Source organism: Colobus angolensis, unplaced genomic scaffold (genome assembly GCF_000951035.1).
Source record: "Colobus angolensis palliatus isolate OR3802 unplaced genomic scaffold, Cang.pa_1.0 Scaffold90, whole genome shotgun sequence".
In the NCBI taxonomy this organism is placed as follows: domain Eukaryota; kingdom Metazoa; phylum Chordata; class Mammalia; order Primates; family Cercopithecidae; genus Colobus; species Colobus angolensis.
Window position 1 is genome coordinate 5,690,984 of NW_012122932.1, and position 18,457 is coordinate 5,709,440.

Sequence of the window (18,457 nt, forward strand, 5' to 3'; positions counted from 1 at the left end):
GGAAGAGAGGAGGAGGAGGGGAGGAGAAGAAGGAGGAGGGAAGGAGGAGAAGGAGGAGGGGGAGGAAGAAGAACTAAGAAAGAAGAGGAAGAGGAAGAAGAGGAGGAAGAAAGAAGGAGAAGAAGGAGAAGGAGAAAGAGAAGGAGAAGAAGAAGAAGACAAGAAGGGGGAGGAGGAGGATGAGAACAATTTTAGGAGAAGGGGAAGAAATGACACATTCAGAATCTGAATCTTTGAGCTTGAGGTTCCTATAGGAGACATTCAGGACAACTAGATATTAGGGTCTGGAACTGTTGAGTTGTAGTAGTGGATAAAGCCTTGCAAAGGCAGAGCAGTGTTAGAAAGTGTGCAGAATGAGGAGAGTAGAAGGCAGTGTTCAACCTTGGAGAACATCAACATTTAATAGAAACAAAAAAGCCTACAACAAATGCAAAGGAGTGGCTAGAAAGGTAGGAGGAAAACTAGGGGGAAAGAGGTTTAATAGTAGCCAAGTGAGGAGAGAATGTTGAAAGAAGAGAATGGTCGATTATACCCATTACTGCTGAAAGGTTCTCTAGGGCAAGGAAGAAGCAACAAGAAGGTCTTTTAGGACATTGCTTGAAAGACCTTCAGCAGAATTATAAGGACAGCAAAGCCAGGTGGCCTGTGAAAGAGCTGTGGATGGGATGAAAGGCAGTAAAGTCAGAGGGTGGTCCAGTGTTGATGGCGCCCATTTGCTCATTACTGTAGACTCACTGTCTGAAGCACTTTATGACACATTGTAGGTACTGACACACGGTAGACATAACATATATTGAATGTAAGATAGGATGGTGGCTACGATGGTAAGGTCCAGGAAGTTTTATTTACTTGGTTTATTATTATTATTATTATATCTTAAATTCTGGGGTACATGTGCAGAACGTGCACTTTTGTTACATAGGTATACATGTGCCATGGTGGTTTGCTGGAGACACAGGAACACATTAAATGCTGAGAGGAAGAGCCCATGCTAAAGGAATTCCAGTTATACGAGAGGCAGTAATTCATGAAAGAAGATCCCTAAATGGAGCAGGGAAATCTTCTTTATATGCCCAACAACAAGTAGAAGGATTTGAGGGTCTGTGACAGGCAAGTCTCCTCCTGGGTCACACAATTGGGAAAATTCTGGTCATTATCCAGTAGTCTTCCTTGTCTGTCCCACAGACTGAATTTGTGGATTACTCTTGTGAGTATGGGCTTTGAGCAAAGGGTGGTGCCAGGCCCATGATACCATACAGACTACCTGCCACAGGCAGGGGCACACCATAAGTACTGCAGCAGTTTACGGAAACACAGTTCAAAAGAGACTTTGACAGTCTAGATGGTGCTCAACAAGAGGAGACAAGCAGGTGGGGACAGGTCTGAAACAAGGACAAAGGAGTAGATTTAGTCCCAAGTACCAAAGGACAAAGGGTGTTGACCTGTTCTCTGTCACCTCTGAGAGCTAAAAGGTGGGATTTTTCAGGGAGGAAGACTTTGTTCAGCTCAACAAATGGTTCTTAAAGTCTTGATCTTTTCCTCTCTTTTCTTCTCACTATATAACCTCTCCCTAAGAGACCTCTCTGTCCCTGGCTTCATGGCTGATGACTTCAATTCTGGATTGGTGCATGAAGATAGGCTTAAACCCATACATTCCTACTAGACATCTCCACTTGAATGTTTCTCAGGCACCCCAAACTCAACTTGTCCAAAATAGAAGTCATCAGAAATGTGAGTCAACCTCAACTCTTCCTTGTCTCCCAATCCCAGGATCCAGTTCATGATCAAGTCAACTTTTCTTCATCCCACTGCCACCAGCTTGGTCCAGGCCACCACTGTGACCTGGCTGGACACTTGTCAATGGCCCCCTCATGAATCTGCCTAAATCTGCTCTTACTTCCTTATAATCTATTCTCCTCACAGAAGCCAGACAGATCTTTAAACAATACAAATATGATGACTCCCCTGATTAAAACCCTCCAATGGCTTCGTGGTTGCTTTTAAGAAAAGAACAAATAGAGTCTTTGTTTCAGAGGGTCTAAAATGTACCACTTGATTGGGCACCTGGCTCCTTCAGTTCCACCTCCCTGACTCTCTGCCCTCAAGCTACCTGGTCTTGTTGTACCTTGAATCTGTCACCTATACCTTCTTGCTTCAGGGGCCTTCACACCCTCTCTTTCTTCTTCCAGCCCCACCCTCCAGGCCCCTGTCCACCTTCCCTGAGGTGATTCTTCATTCTTCAGGACTCCTTCCTGCAGAACTTATCTCACCTGTCCCACCCTAGAAAGCCCTCCTCTCCCCCAAGCCAACACACATCTCTTAACCTGCCTGGTGGCAACCAGTCCTTCTTTCCTTCATCGTACATATCCAGGCGGTTATTAAATAACTCTATTCTAGGCTGTTTAATATCTGCCTTTCTCACTGGACTATGGGTTTGATGAGGGCAAAGCCTTGGTTTTCTTGGTCCCCATGGCATTTCCAGGGCCATAGGAGTAACTGGATAAATGTGGTTTAATAAAAGAGTAAATAATATTAAAGCTGCATAGCAAAGGAATGAGCACCCTGTCACTGGAGAAATACAAGAAGTGGGGGTGGATCAGGGATGTTGCCAATGAATCCCTTCCATGGACAACATCTAACACGGAAGTGCCAAACAAACCACCTTTCCAGGGAAGAAGTCATCCCTGATAGCAGCATTTTCTCCTCCTGTGTCCTACCCCACTGCAGGCACAGCAAGAACAGGTTACCTTCCCCAGTGAGCGTGGTTCTGGAGCCAGGCGCTGGGGCTGGCTTCTAGTCCATGCATCACCGTGTCTCCATAGTCCATAAAGGGCTTGTTAAGCCTGCAGAAGAGAGTGCATAGACAATTTCCAAGAGATAGTTTAGCCTAAAATCACATGGTCAAAAGTCAGGAGACACAGAACAAGGAAGGACACAGCTAAAGAGCAGAAAGAACACAGGGGCAGAGACCTCAGGCTTTGACACTCAGCAGTAATTCCTCGGTGGCTTGTTTTCCTTACCTGTTAAATGAGGCGGAGACTACACAGCAAGAATCTAATGCACACCTTGCATGAGGATGGTAGTTTTCATATCCATGATCCCATTGGATCCTCATGACCATTCTCTGCACAGTTTGTGCCCAGTTTCCAGAGGAGCCAACCAGATAAGCACAATGGCCTGACTGAGATCTCCTAAGGAGCCATGCAGAAGAGCCTCACCTGAGCTCCCTGCTCCTGAATGCTCTTCTCTCTTTCTTGGCCTTATTGGAGAAAACTATAAACTTCTATTATGCATAGGATGTTTCTGGGCTGTCCCTGAGAACCATGTACCAAAGGAATTGACACAAGGAGGCTGTTTTCCTCACCTCTTACAGAAACGCTGGGCACACCTGACCAGGATGTGCATACAGTGGCAGGCGATTAAGCCCATCACCAGCAGACTGAGTGGGCCCATCTGGAGGAAGGGGAGGCAAGGGGTGAGGGAGGAGAGAAGAGAATGCATTTATGAAGAATACTGCGAGCTGGGATTGGTAGTGCAGATATCATGCAGGACTCAAATAACTCTCTAGCAAACTGGGTTTAAAGCCCTTTTGTAGCAGCAACAGCTATTCTTTCAAATATGACCTCAAGTAATATTCCAATAAAGCACATAAACCAATTACAATGGGGTATACTGATGGGAGTAGGGGGACACAGAATCCTGACCGTGTGTGCACTTTGTGGCCCCTGAAACATCCCCAAGGAGACCTGGTCCTCTATAGAGCATACTTGGAAAACTGGGCATAGTCCAATCCTTGCATTCTGCAGGTGAGGAAACTAAGGCCCGCAGAGCAGGCAAATGACTTACCAAGGGTATAAAGTCTGTGGCAGAGCCAGAACTCAAACCCAGGCTAGATGTCTAGACCCTAACCCCGCACCAAGCTGCCTCCCAGAAAGACTGCTCACCACAGGTTGCTAAACCGCTAGAGCCTCTCCTCTTACTTCCCTTCTGCAACTGACCATAAAGCCCCCACATGTGGCGCCTCTCTTACCAGGATGCCCGCGTTCTTCACAGCGAGGGATAGTCCCAGGATCCCTGTGCCCATGTTGCCTTTCACCAGGTGAATCAAGGCCTGGATCACTCTAAAGGAGAGGAAGGAGATGTGAAGTATGGGTGTGTGGAGGTGAGAAGATCCAGCAGTCATTCCCTCGCAGCATGCCAGCACCTGATAGGCGGGCTCCTAGCCATCTCTCAGTCCGTGTGTCCTTGCCTGGCACATCTGGGTCTCCTGTAAGGTTACTAACCATCCCAGTTTGCCCAGAACTGTCCTGGTTTTAGCAGCTAACACTCAATATACGCTGCAACACTTGCTATATGAGACACTGTGCTAGGTGCTTTGAATGAGTATTATCTCATTTAATCTTCTTGTCCAGGCTCTGACAAAGATACGATTATCATCTTGCAGGTGAAGAAACGGAGGCACAGAGATTTGTTAATGACTTATCCACGATATATTGGGGAGCCGAGATTTAATGCAGGCCTGCTTCAGAGTCCCTGTTCTTCACCCCTACTTCTGCTGAGCTGCCTCCCGGAGATAAACTCAGACAGTGTAAGTAAAGAAACAACCCCATTTCATAACTGAGGAAATGGAGTCTCAGAACGGGGCAGAAACTAGCTCAATGTCATAAAACTAGTAGTAGAGACAGGCTTGAACTCAGAGAAAAGGGGAAAGGGCAGGCAGAAAGAAGAAATCATTACGACTTCTGAATAAACAGGTCAAATGACTGGGTCCCCAGATGGGATCTGACGGGACATAATCATTGAGCTCCAGAGGGGTTTCTTTTCTCAGCCCAGGGTATCAGGGCTGGAGAATGCACGCCTCCCCTCCCCCAAACAAAAACTCAGACCCTTCCTTTAAGACAGATGTGAAGGTTTGCCCAGAGGACAAGGTCTAAACCATGAGGAGAAAAAAATGTTTCAGGGAGGTACCCTCTCTATTAGTGGAATTACAAAACAACCTATTTCTACACGTTTTTGTACCTGGACCAGGTTAAGTCAAGGTGAGCATGGGACTTACACGTGCAACTTTAGAAACTTTGGAAATTTCCCATGAGAGCCTTCTGGCTAGGAGACTTATTCTTTGTAAAACAACAGAGGTACTTTGGAAGGAGCCCAGTCTCTGGGATTTGACAAACCAGAGATTGAACCTCCAGGCCACAACTTAACTAGCTGTGTCATCTTGGGCAATGTGTTCAACTTTGTTGACCCTCTGTAAATGTCAGGAGCGATGCTATTTTTAAAAGATGCTATTTTAAAAGAATCTATGGGCAGAGGCTCAGGAAGCTTCATATTGAAGCTCTAAACCCTCTAGCTTCCTGAGTCTCTGTACATGGATTAATCAAGGGTTAAAGAGAACAATCGAGGGAGAAAGGGGGTGGAGAGTCCCCGCATGCCTTTCTCCCTGTGGGTGTCCACATCGCTGACTGAGCACTACACCCTACTCGCCAGGCCAGCAATGGGCTTGTTTTGCAACTAGGAAAGGGTCAGCGGGTTACTTTGGAAATTTCTAACTAAAGGACTTAGGAAATCAGAATTTAACTATGGGCCACTCAACCAACTTGAAAATATAGCGCGGTAAGTCATGCAAAGCACCAAACTGGGAGTTGGGAGACGTGGGTTCCAACTCTAACTCCTTTCTTTGGTCACCTTGGACTGTCATCTTATTCACAGCAGCCAGCGCTTACAGACACTGTGTCTGGGGGATTTATGCTCAAATCTCCCAGGAGGAGAGAACTATCATTGACAGAGGAGAAGCTGGGCACAGAGAAGTTCTAGCATTTGCTCTAGCTAGTAAGTAGCTAAGTGGGAATTCAAGCCCGGGTGAGCCAACCCCATCGTTGCCACGCTTACCCAGCCCATTATGTGGCTTCTGGCTTCTCCCCAAGCCACAAGTCTCCCTTTAGCTCTCACTTGCTTTATTCCTTTGATCCTTAAGTTGCTGAAATTGCCACCAAACCTTGTATCAGTTCAGGACACAAGAGATAGGTGGTTCCCTCAAAGCCTCTGACTGAGAAATGCCTCTACTTAGCAGTGGCTGGCCCCAACTTATAGACAGCTCACTCTAAGGGTCACTAGTACTTAGCAACTCCCAGGACTAGCCCTGGGGCAACAGCACCAGCAGCAGGGCCAGTCATTGTGTCCATCCCTAAATTGTCCTGCTGGATGGCTGTGGGGAGGGGCTTTGCTTGCCCCTTACAGTCCCTCCCTGCAGTGCACCCCCAAAAAACACATCCTTCGATTTTGTTTCCATGCACCCTCCTTTAGTTCACACTGCCACCTGTTTCGCATATCAGAAAACTGGGACTTAGAGAAGGAGCAGAGCCACCACTTGAACTCAGGCCTTCTGATTCTCTGTCCAGTGCTCTTTCTACTGTGCTAGTGGCGCAAAAACTTTCTTCTTAAAGCAGCAGAACCTCTTCACTACCACACCCCACATCTTTTTTTCCTAAGTAAACTAGCAAGTCTGCTTGGGTGGTGGGGTCAGGTGTGGGGAAGCGAGCTGCAGCCCTGTAACTCGGCTTCCCTCTTTTTTTGTGTTTTGAAAGCCTAGTGAAAAACCCCCACTCCCCACCCCCTGGAAAGTGGAAAAAACTAGAACCTTCCACAAAGTGTGTTTCTTAGTGTCATCTGTGCTTCTCAGTTGAAGTAGAGGCCAGGCTTACTGCAGGAAGGAGGCAGGGAGGAGGCAATACTTAGTGGTCAGTGAGGCCACTGTAGTTTTAAGCTCAGGACTCACCTTCTCCTCCAAGAAGTTAGGGATTCTACCTCTATCCCCAACATTAACATCGCTGGCCAGGAACAAAAATGTGGCTTTAGGGCCAGCACTGAATTCTAGCCCCTATCCTAACAATGACTCAGTGTATGGTCCAGGGTAACTGAGCCTCAGTTTTCCCACCTGTACCTGTTGGCGGCTGGATCACTATATCCCTAAGGGCTTTTCTGACAGCCTTTACTTCTGCCCCTTTAATCTCTCAGCTTGACTCAGCCCATGACTGCACCTTTTGCAACCTTGGTCTTTCATCTGCACAGTGGGTTGAGGGTCAGACACACCCACCTCAGGGTTTTTGCCAGTGCAAGCTTCAGGCTAGCAAGCGGAGATAGGGATGGCAGAAAACAGCACTCACGTTATGCCCTTGGTCTTCTTCAAGCCTGGTGACTCTGAAGGACTTTCATCCAAGAATGTAGAGTCCTTGTTCTCCAACTTCTTGGCACTTTCAGGAGGCGACATAAGGTCCAGTTTGACAGCAATGGCTCCCTCGGTACTTTTTGTCACAGACATGACTGCTTAAGAAATGAGGAGCTCAGGGTGACTAAGAGGTCTGCTCTGGAAGGAGAGAAGCAGGAAGGTGTCTAGTATAGATGTACACCCCAGCACAGTGATGTGTGCCCGGCCTGGCTCTGACCAAGCTGGAACGAGGCCCCGCCTACCTCCCTGGAGGGCACCTCTTCCTGCCTGGAGAAGCCAGTGGAGAGGATTCCTGGGAGGAGGAGGAGAGGAAGGAGGGATTTGGAAAAGGCATCACCCATTCTTACTGGTATTACTTAATAATAATCATAATGATAACTATTATACTGATAATTTTAATAATGAATATCTATTAAGACCTTTACTAAGGAATAAGCAATCTTCTAAGTGTTTTATCTACATTTTCTCATTTAACCCTATCAATTAAATAAGGAGAAAACTGAGGTTTCTTGAAGTAAAGGAAACTGCCCGAGGTCAGACAGCTAGAAAGTGACAGAGTTGGAACCTAGCCCAATTTGTCAAGGTTTTCAACCAGTAACCTATTTCTGCCTCCAAGAAAATACCTACAAATCCCTCTCCTTTTATTCATCTCAGGGTAGAGGATTCCATATCTCACTGGCTCCACAACCTGCTGTAAGACATGCCTTCTGGGAGCACCCCATTCTTAAATTGGAACAAAAACCGGACAGTCACTCACTTATCTCTAATTAATTCTTAGCTTTTGTGAGGCTCCATGGAGTGAGTAAAGGGTGTTCTTCTGGAAACAGGGAAGAGGCTGAGATTGTATGACTCCCGGCCACATTTCGCTGGGAAAGACACTGGCGCCAGGAGGTGGTGAGATTTGTCCAAGGTCACACATGACATCCAGGATAGAATTCTGCAGCTAAAGACGGCCTTGGGCGTTTCTCTAGTATGCCACTCTCTGTCATTATCTCTGCTTCCGTGCAGATGAACGGGCCAAAATTTCCTCCTCCCTCAAAATTACAACTTTTGACTCAAGCCATACCACTCTCTCCTCCATCATCTCATAACCAAAACTAACGTTTCTTAAGGGCTTATTACATGCCATGAGCTTTGCTTAGCTAATGTCACTGCTAACTGGTAGCATCCAAGACAGATTTGTCAGGCCCCTCCCTTACACAGGGCTCTTTCCAAGGTCTTGTATGCAATTTTGAATGCACAATTTTGTATTGCTTTTTTCTTAAAGAGGTCTTTCTTAACACGACTTTCCCCTTCTCCATGGGATAAGCTTCAAGCTCCACAAAGCCTGGCTACTTCTCTGGGTAGCTTTGTTAGTTTGTTCTTACAGATGTGGAAATTGAGGCTCAGAGAGGTAAAGAATAACTTGCTGGAGATCACAGCTGGAATTTGGTAAATCTGAACTCCCCGCTAGTCAGATTTTGTTGTTGTTGTTGTTGTTGTTTGTTGTTTGTTTTGTTTTTGTTTGTTTTTTGTCTGAAGCCTGCAGCTTTGACCACAGCACTATCTCCTTTGTTTTAATACTGGCCCCACCCTGCAAGTTTCTTGTCCTGAATCAACTGAAACACTTGCTGTGATTTGAGAAGCGCTATTCCCTTGTCTGGCACCATTACATGGCAGTATGGCTGGTCTTTAAAGTAGCAGGCTGCATCCTGTGACACGCTTGTTTACAGCCTGAGATTCCACTATTTAAATTTGTAATCTCAGATTTAAGGTCGCAGGTGCAGCTCTGTGTTCCTGCTCGAACAAGGTCAGTAAATAAGATTGTTGAGGAGCTTGCTATGTTTAGATCTAGCCTTCCTCTCCAGGTGGTGAGAATAACTCTGAGTTATCTTCAGGCCTTTTGGAAAGGGGTGGCTGGAATATCAGTGTTTGGCCAGAGCTCTTCCAAGGCATCATTAGTGGAAAAAAAGCTTGTAGGGTGGGGGTCTAGATCCCAGCTCATTGCACCACCTGTTAGCAGGCAGGAGGTCTTCTCCCAGGGTGGGGATGTCCAAAATAAGTCCTTCTAACACGGGTGGCCCAGGCATTCGAGGCCTGGGTTCCACTATGGCACTAACCATGAAGCTGTGGCAACCCTTGGAAAGATATTATTCCCCTTCAAACTCCAGCTTCCCCTTTGGAAGATGGATACCAGATTGTAGATGACTTCCAAAGGCATGAGAACCCCAAGGGCTTGGATGGGGTGTTCGGTAATGCTGAGATGCAGGCCAGCTTTTCTCGGGTGGGGCAGGCAACTGGTGAAAAGACAGCCTGCCCACTAGACATCTTCAAAAAGGGTGGAGCAAATGGGATGTAAATAGTGATAATAATCTCTTATGATCCTTTAGCGTAAACACAGAGCCTTGTTCCTTTCACGGCTTATGGCAGTTTTGAAACATGGTGTGTATCAAAGCATCTGAAGAGATAATAAAGAACAGAGACTCAGATTTGTTGAAGTAGGATAGAATCTGTGCTGTGATATTTTTGCCAAGTTCATCAGGTGATTCTGATACTGGCTAAAGTTTGACTCCACTGTTCTGTGGAGTGGGAATAATTGCTTCCTTTTTAATAGATTAGAGAACCAAGGCAGAGAGCTGGGAAATGATTTGCCTGAGGTCGTATAATCTAGTAGAAATGATCACTAGTACTAGAAGTTGGAGATTTCAGAGACAAAATGAAACCCCTACCCAGATGAAAAGTCATCACCCTATTCTCACCCCACTGGGTACCTCCTCATAGTACCTCCTCATGGCTGATGACTGTGACTGCTCTTACCCCCATCTAAATAATAATGATAATAGAGACTCACATGTATTGAGTCTATTCTATGTGCCAAGCTCTAGATGCAGTGTGTTACATGAGGTAGGCACTATGATTACTCCCATTTTACAGATGAGGGAACTGAGGCTCAGAGGGGTTACCTCATTTGCCTAAGGTGACCCAGTTAGTACTAGAGGCAGAGCTTTGATTGGACTCCAGGCCTCTTGGCATGTGCCTCTGAAGCTGCAGTTGAGTTATCTCTGTGTTCCTCTGCTATGACTAGGGTGTAGTAGGAACTCTGAAATAGTTGAAAACCCATTCCTGTGCATACTTTATGTCATTCAAGACTGGAACTTCATGCATCAATCAAATTTCTAAATAAATGTTAGGGATTGATGTAGATGCACAAATTCTCATTTCTCTGTATTAAAAACCTTTAAAATATCACCATTAAAAAAGAGAATATTTCAACCACCTAAAGCTGGAAGAACATAACATCAGTATAAAGGATAATGGGTTTTTCTTGTGTGTGTGGTTTTTTTGAAACAGAGTCTCACTCCATTGCCCAGGCTGGAGTGCAATGTTGTGATCTTGGCTCACTGCAGCCTCCACCTCCCAAGCTCAAGTGATCCTCCCACCTCAGCCTCCCAAGTAGCTGGGACTACAGATGCATGACACCATGCCTAATTTTTGTGTTTTTGTAGTGATGGGGTTTTGCAGGCTGGTCTTGAATTCCTGAGCCTGCCTTGGCCTCCTAAAGTGCTGGGATTAAAGGACAATGTTTGTAATGCTAACAATGTTGCTCCCTTTCTGATGGCCACCACGCTGTGCTTTGGTGTTTCTCAACTATAAAATACTAATGAGGGTGTCTTTAGGTAGGTGTGAGGATTACATGAGAAAATAAACAAGTATAGTGCCTGAGTCACAGTCAGTGCCGAGACAGGACAGCCATTTTTATTATATCATTTTATTGACGGAGGGAACTTGAAAGGTCATTTTGTTGACTCATACTGTCTCACCCATTGGGGAACTGAGGCCCAGATAGGAGAAGGAACACAGGGAGTGAATAGGGATTCAGTGGTGAGATAGGGACTTTAACCCAGCCCAGGTCTTTTGATTTCCAAGCTCTGTTACAGTGAGCCGAGATCATGCCACTGCACTTCAGCCTGGGCAAAAAGATTGAAACTCTGTCTTAAAAAAAAAAAAAAAAGGAAAGAAAAGTTATTCCTCAGAACCCCTCAGTGGCCTAATCACATATTTGTGTGTGGGTATAGGCTCTGACACATTTCTAAGTTTCTGAACTTGTTGCAGAGAGTGAATTGGGGATGAGGAGCGGTCAATGGCATCAGCAAGTGGCTTCTTCTGGTGAACGGGAATGGGGTCTCTCACTTGTTGCAGGTGTCAACTCTGCTCTTATGACCCAACTGAGTTTCATTTATCTGTTTTTTTTTTTCAGCAAAAGCTAATAATGATAATCACAGTTATCATCATCATCATCATACCATAATGAGAGCTGCCATTTATTAAGCATTTTATGTTAAACAATATTCACAGCAATCTTTCATCCTCACCACCTCCATTCTCATCCAATCCAGCATCATCCCTCACTTGGAAAACTGGCTTCCTAACTAGTTTCTTGGCCTCTCCACTTCCCTGTTTAAAACCTATTTCCTCACAATAGCAAATGATGATGCAACTCCCCTTTCTGAAACCTCCTCCCACTCCAAATTGACCTGAGAACATATCAGGATTCTTCACCACAACCCACAAGGTTCTGCAGGATCCAGCTGCTATCCGTCTTTCAACTCACCTTGTTCATGTCTCTCCCTAAAACAGTATGCTCCAGTCACATGGACCCTTTTTCCTGCAATAGACTTTGTCCTTTCCCTCCTTGGATACTGCATTTGCTGCTCTCTGTGCCTGCACTTTTTATCCTCTGCTTTTTGTTATGCTGGTCTTAGGTCAAGACTTTTCTGCTCCAACGACCTCCCTTGACAACCCTATCTAAAGGAGGCCCCTCTGCTTGACTAGTTACTCTTAGTCATACCCCTGCTTTTTTTTCATGTTGCTTCTCACAATTTGTAATTATCTTGATTACGTGTGTGTATCCCCATTGTTGTTTATCTCCTCCCATTAGAATTTAAGCTCCATGAAAGTGGGAAGTACTTGGTCACTTTCCCAGTTCTTAGGCTTGGCTCATGGTAGGCTCTCAAAAAATATTCAATGAATGAATGTGTTATTGCTTCCATTTGACAGATGTGGAGTAAGCCTCAGAGGTCCTTTCCTTTGCCTGTATTGGTTTCCTATGGCTGCTCTAACAAATTGCCACAAACTTAGTGCCATAAAACAACACACAAGTTTGTTCTCATAGTTCTGAAGACCAGAAGCCCTAAATCAGTTTCAATGAGCCAAAGTAAAGATGCCAGTAGGGTTATGCTTCCTCCAAAGGCTATGAAGGAGAATCTGTTTTCTTTGTTGTTGTTGTTGTTCTTCCTAGGTTCTAGAGCATTCTGTACATCCCTTGGCTCGTCGTTCCTTCCCTGATATTCCCATAGTGTCTTCTCTCTCTGACTCTGCTTCTATCCCATGGTCTTCTTATCTCTTGTCTGTAGTTAAATCTCCCTTTGTTTTCCTCCTATAAGGCTACTTGAGATTAAACATAAGGATAATCCAGGATAAAGCTCCCGTCTCAGGATCCCTAACTCAATCACATCTGCAAAGTTTCATATAAGGTAATATTTGCAGTAAGATGTGGATGTCTTTGGGAATCATTATTCATCTTTCATAGTCTTCTCTCTGACCCCCAGTGATTCTCATCCATCCCACATGTGAAATACATTGACTTCGTGCTATAATAACATCTCCAAAAGTCTCAATCCATTATATCATCAATTCAAGTCCCAAATCTTATCTAAATACTCTCAGCTAAAAAGTCCCAGATCGCATCATCTAAATTACCTAAATCAGGTAGGGATGAAACCAGAAATACAATTCATTTGAGAAAAAATTCTACTTCATCTGTTGATCTGTAAACTCGAAAACAAGTCATCTGTCTCTAAAATACAATAGCGGCATAGACATAGGATAATAGTTACAAATGTTCTCATTCCAAAAGGCAGAAAAATAGAAGAAAGGATTCATCAGCCTCAAGCAATTTAGAAACCCAACGAGGTAACCTCATTAGGTTTCCAGGCCTGGGAATAATCCTTTGTGTCTTGGGGCTTCCTCTGGGCTCAAGGTTCTATTTTTGTATTCATCTTCCTTTTTCCTTGAAGGCTAGTACATATTTGGAGCTGAGTAGCTTTATCCACCTGTTTGTGTTTGTAGAATTTTGGGGAATCCAACAACCTTCATTCATTTTGTTCTCTCTCTGTCACTTTCAGTCCAAACTGAAAGTGTTTCTGCTGGTAAAACATTTCTCAAAACCCTGTGGGCCTCTCATGTATAGCACATGGTTCACTTCATTAGATAAGAGGGTCCCACACAGATGCTTTCTGGAAAATTCCATCTCTGTTTCTGGATTCTGCTGAGATGGTTGAGGGGATCCATGAGTCACATACTGGATCTCTTCAAAGAGCCCTCTGAGTGAATAGTTTGGTCTTTTGCTTCTTCCTACACGCTAGCAAAAGATAATTCAGCTACAACCTTGGCTTTCTCTCCAGAGCACGCTTTCCCAACAATGAACCTCATGACTTTAGTGTCTTTGGCAATATGGATAGGCTGAGAATTTCCCATATCATCAAGCCCTGGTTTCTTTTTAAGACGACTCTCAGTTTATCTCCTTCCTCTTACATTTTACTATAGGCAACAAGAAGAAACCAGGCTACAACTTTAACATTTTGCTTAGAAATCACTTCATTTAAATATCCAAGCTCATCACTTACAAGTTCTGCTTTCTACAGAACTACAGGACACAATTTAGCTAAGCTTTTTGTCACTATATGTAAGAATCCCTGTCCTAGTCAGCCTGGACTGAAGAAAGTACCTAGACTGGGTAGCTTAAACAACATATATTTACTAACTCACAGCTATAGAGGCTGGGAAATCCAAGATCTGAGTGTTGGCTGATTTGGTTCCTGGTCAGAGCTCTCTTCCTAGCTTGCAGACAGCTGCCTCCTTGCTGTGTCTTCACGTGGTCTTTTCCCTGTTGTGTGCATGTGGAAAGAGAAAGAGAGCTCTCTCTCTCTCTTCCCCTTCTCTCATAAGGTCACCAGTCCTGCCAGATGAGGATCCCACCCTTATGACCTCCTTTAACCTTAATTACCTCCCCTAAACCCTATCTTCAAATGTAGTCTCATTGGGATTTAAAGTCAACATATGAATTTTGGGAATACACACTTCAGTCCACAGCGATCCCCTTTCCACCTGCTCCTAAAAACATATTCATTATTTCTTTCTTAGCTGTCACTAGCAGCACCTTTAGTGTTCACATGTCTACCAACAATCTGCTTATGACAATATAGGAATTCTCTAAGCTAATATACTGTTTCTCTACCACTCTCTTCACTTCTCCTGAGTCCTCACTGCCTGAGTTTTTAACACCCGTAAGTCTACCAACCGTCTATTCAAAAAACTCTAGGCTTTTTATATCATATGCCTCAAAGTTCTTGTAGCCTCTGCCCATCACCCAATCCCAAAGCCACTTCCACATTTTTAGATATTTCTTACAGCAACACTACACTTTCAGTGCAAAAATCTGTATTAGTTTCCTATGGCTGCTGTAACAAATTGCTACAAACTCAGTGCCTTAAAACAACACAAATTTATTCTCTTATGGTTCTGGAGTCCAGAAATCTGAAATTAGTTTTAATGGGCTAAAGTCAAGGTTTTGGCAGGGCCATGCTCCTTCTAGAAACTCTAGGGGAGAATCTATTTTCTTCTCTTTTCCAGCTTCTCAAACTACATTCATTGCACTCCTTGGCTCATGAACCCTTCCTTGATCTTCACATAGTATCTTCTCTCTTTGACTCTGTTTCTATCACATGGTCTTCTACTCTTTTGTTAGCAGTCAAATCTCCTTCTGCCTCTCTCTTATAAAGATACTTGGAATTACATTTAGGGTCCACTTGGATAATCCTCTCATTTCAAGATCCTTAATTTGCTCATATCTACAAAATCCCATATCAGGTAATATTTGTAGTTTCTGAGCATCAAAACATGGATATCTTTGGGGGCTATTACTCAGCCTATCACAGTTATACAGCCAATATTCAAACCCAGACCTATTTGACTTCAGAAGCAAACCATTGACCATTAGGCTGTAGTATTTAAATGCATGCACTTTCCTGGTTGGGTTACAGCACCTTCCATAAGTCTGTGCACACAATTAGTGCTCACTTAGTACTCATCACATAAACGTAACATTCTTTTTTGGGGCATTGAGCTTTTCTCATTCAATCTGAACTGAAGACCAAGATGTGGCTCCTGGGCCAACCCATTTCCTTCTCCCAAAGAGCATAGTGTTCTGTCCCAAAGAGGACACCATTGATGGCTCTGGCTCAGTCTGACTTCTTCTCTAATTCCCTTAGCTACCACTTAATGGTTTTGTGATTTTCTTTTCCTTCCTTCCCTTCCTTCCTTCCTTCCTTCCTGGAAAAAAACACAAATTTAAACTATGCTTTTCTCTATTCTCTCACTCAACAACAACAACCAACACTTTGGTGACAAAATGTGTGGGTTTCTCCCCACACATCAAGAAGCAATGAATTCTGCAGTGGACACCAGCTGGGTGTCCTCCAATTCAACTTAATTCTGACTCTGTCTACTTGGAGACAGCCTCAGAAACCACAGATTGAGGGTTCAGTCCCACAAGACCACCTCCTCCTTCCCACCAGTTGCAAGTTCAGGCCTCCACAAGCTTCAAGGTGGAGTTCCCGCAACACCCTCTTCAGGTTTGATTAATTTGCTAGAGCGGCCCACAGAACTCAGGAAAACACTCATGCTTCCTGGTTTATTACAAAGACTATTTTAAAGGATACAAATAAACAGCCAGATTAAGGGATACATAGGCTGAGGTCTGGAAGTGTTCTGAGCACAAGAGATTCTGTTCCTGGGGAGTTGGGATGTGCCATCCTCTTGGTACATAGATAAATTTTTGTTCACCTTTCTATCAGCCCATTTGTGTTCAGTTATCCAGAAGCTCCTTGAACCTCATCCCTTTAGGTTTTTTGTGGAGACTTCGTTGGATAGGCATGATTGAAGCATGGATAGCCATGTTGGAATGTGATTGGACAAAAAGGATATGATTTAAACCCAGCAAGTCCTGTCCAGATTCTTCTTGGCCTCTCTATGCAGCATTCCTTAGTCGAGGGGATGGAGCTAGACCCCCTCTGGAATAAGGGTCTTATGACCTACAATCAAATTAGAGTCCTGCCTTGGGCAGGTGAAAGGAGGGCAGGAGAAAGCTAGAGATAAACAGATTCTCTTAACTCTTACGAGGGCTATGGGAATTATGAGCCAGGAACCATGGATGAAAACATATGTGTTGAAAACCATGAATGAAAACATATGTATGTACGTGTGTGTGCATATGTATATATATATAATAGATATAGATATCATAGACTCATAGTACTTAGTTAGAGGCATAACAGTCCCTTCATTCTATGCATTGTGAAACTGAGGCCCAGAGAGGAGAAGTGAGCACACACAAAGACACTATATTTAGGACAGAACCAGACATAGCATCTAAAATATGGTTCCCATTTTAGAGACTATCTACCAAAACCAAATGTTGTCTTTAAAAATAAATGATAGACCATTCTTTTAGAGCAGTCTTAGGTTCACAGCAAAATTGAGCCGAAGGAGCAGAGAGTTCCCATATACCCCCAGCCCCATGCATTCACAGCATCCCCTACTATTGACATCCAGCAATAGAGTGGGACATTTGTTACATCCGTGAACCTACACTGACACATCATTATCACTCAGAGCTTACTTTGGGGTTCATGCTTGATCATGTGCATTCTGTGGGTTTCATGCATGCACAATCATATGAGCTAAATTGGTTTTAGAGGTCACAGAGTCCAACCTCCTCATTTTACAGATGCACAAACTGAAGCACGCAGAGATTTGACCCTGCCCTGTCCCTGGGGCCCTGTCCCTCAGTGGGGTTGGGGTCATTTGGATTGGATTCTGCTTTGGTAGGGGGACAGAAAGGACAGACAGTTTCATGCCCACTCTCCCTTTTGCCTGGTAGCTCCAGGAATAGTCTTGGCACTAACTCCTGTTGTCTAGATTGGGACCCGTAAACATGCACATACCTGAACCAATCACTGTGACCCTAGTGGTCAGGATTAGGTCACTGGCTCACCCCTCGATTGGAGACAGAGTCAGCCTTACCAGATCTATATATATGGGGAGTGGCAGAAGTGGTTTTCCAAAGGAAAATCAGAGAGTAATCACCAGAAAAAAAAGGAGGCTAGATGCTGGGTAGCAGAGCAGATGTTCACCATAAAGGGCAAGTACAACTTGAACATTAGCAGCTATAAAGCAAGGGAGACCATGGTAAGTCCTCCCTGCTGACCGAGGAAAAACACAATAAAATGACAACAATGTACTGTAACCAGCAAAATGTCTGGCTGCTCGCTGCTTGTAGAAAGAAACATGAGTGAGGTGTGATAAAAAGAAAGTGAGATTTTATTATTCATGAGAGCAAGGGGCAAGTGGGTGGAATTCATTCCAAAATTGTTTATTCTTCAATTTGTGGAGGGAACACAGGAGTTTTTAAAGAGAGGGGTTGGAATGGCATAAGGCGTGGGAGCATAGAATGGGAAAAGAAAAAGAATGGAGGAAAGAGAAAGCATTCTGAGGCTGCTTGAAACTGCAGGGGAAAAGAGGAAAGGGGGAGGAAAAAAATACCTTTAAATGGCGGGTTGACACCAGGCTATTCGGTTACAATACCACAATACAACATACTACTGGAAGTGAATTTGGTAATATCTATAAAAATTTGAAAAAGTACATTCCTTTTATAATTCTGCAGTTTCATTTCTAATAATCTCTCCTAGAAATGCTCACACACATATACCCCAAGGTGTTTACTGCAGCACTATCTGTAATAGCAAAAAATGGAGACAACCTGCATGTACCACAGGAGGATAATTGTTTACAAATTATTCTAATTCTATTGAGTGAAATATTGCCATGGCTGTTAAAAAGACTCAAGCACATCTGCATATACTGACGTGGAGGGAGATTTAGGATATATTACTGTGAAATATGAAATGTTCATCACACTAAATACAATATGAACCCATTTTTCAAAAAACAAATGGATTCAATTCATTTCTGAGAAAAGTATAAAACTGCATACATCTCCAACTGCAAGAACCCAAACATGCAAAATACACATGCATACACATCTTTCTTTTTTTTTTTTTTTCAAAACGGAGTCTCGCTCTGCCACCTAGGCTGGAGTGCAGTGGCGCCATCTCGGCTCACTGCAAGCTC

General features: G+C 44.1%; 1 protein-coding gene across 1 annotated transcript in view; it reads right to left on the reverse strand.

The window, feature by feature from the left end:
* SLC36A2 (solute carrier family 36 (proton/amino acid symporter), member 2) overlaps positions 1-7,448 on the reverse strand; it is a 32,478-nt gene extending 25,030 nt beyond the window's left edge. Inside the window, exons 1-4 of the mRNA XM_011931625.1 lie at positions 7,164-7,448; positions 4,031-4,121; positions 3,365-3,453; positions 2,748-2,843 (exon numbers count right to left, since the gene is read on the reverse strand). Of these exons, the coding sequence (XP_011787015.1) occupies positions 2,748-2,843; positions 3,365-3,453; positions 4,031-4,121; positions 7,164-7,318 (431 nt within the window). The 5' untranslated portion in view covers positions 7,319-7,448. The remainder of the gene's footprint in view (positions 1-2,747; positions 2,844-3,364; positions 3,454-4,030; positions 4,122-7,163) is intronic.
* Positions 7,449-18,457: the final 11,009 nt, after the last annotated feature.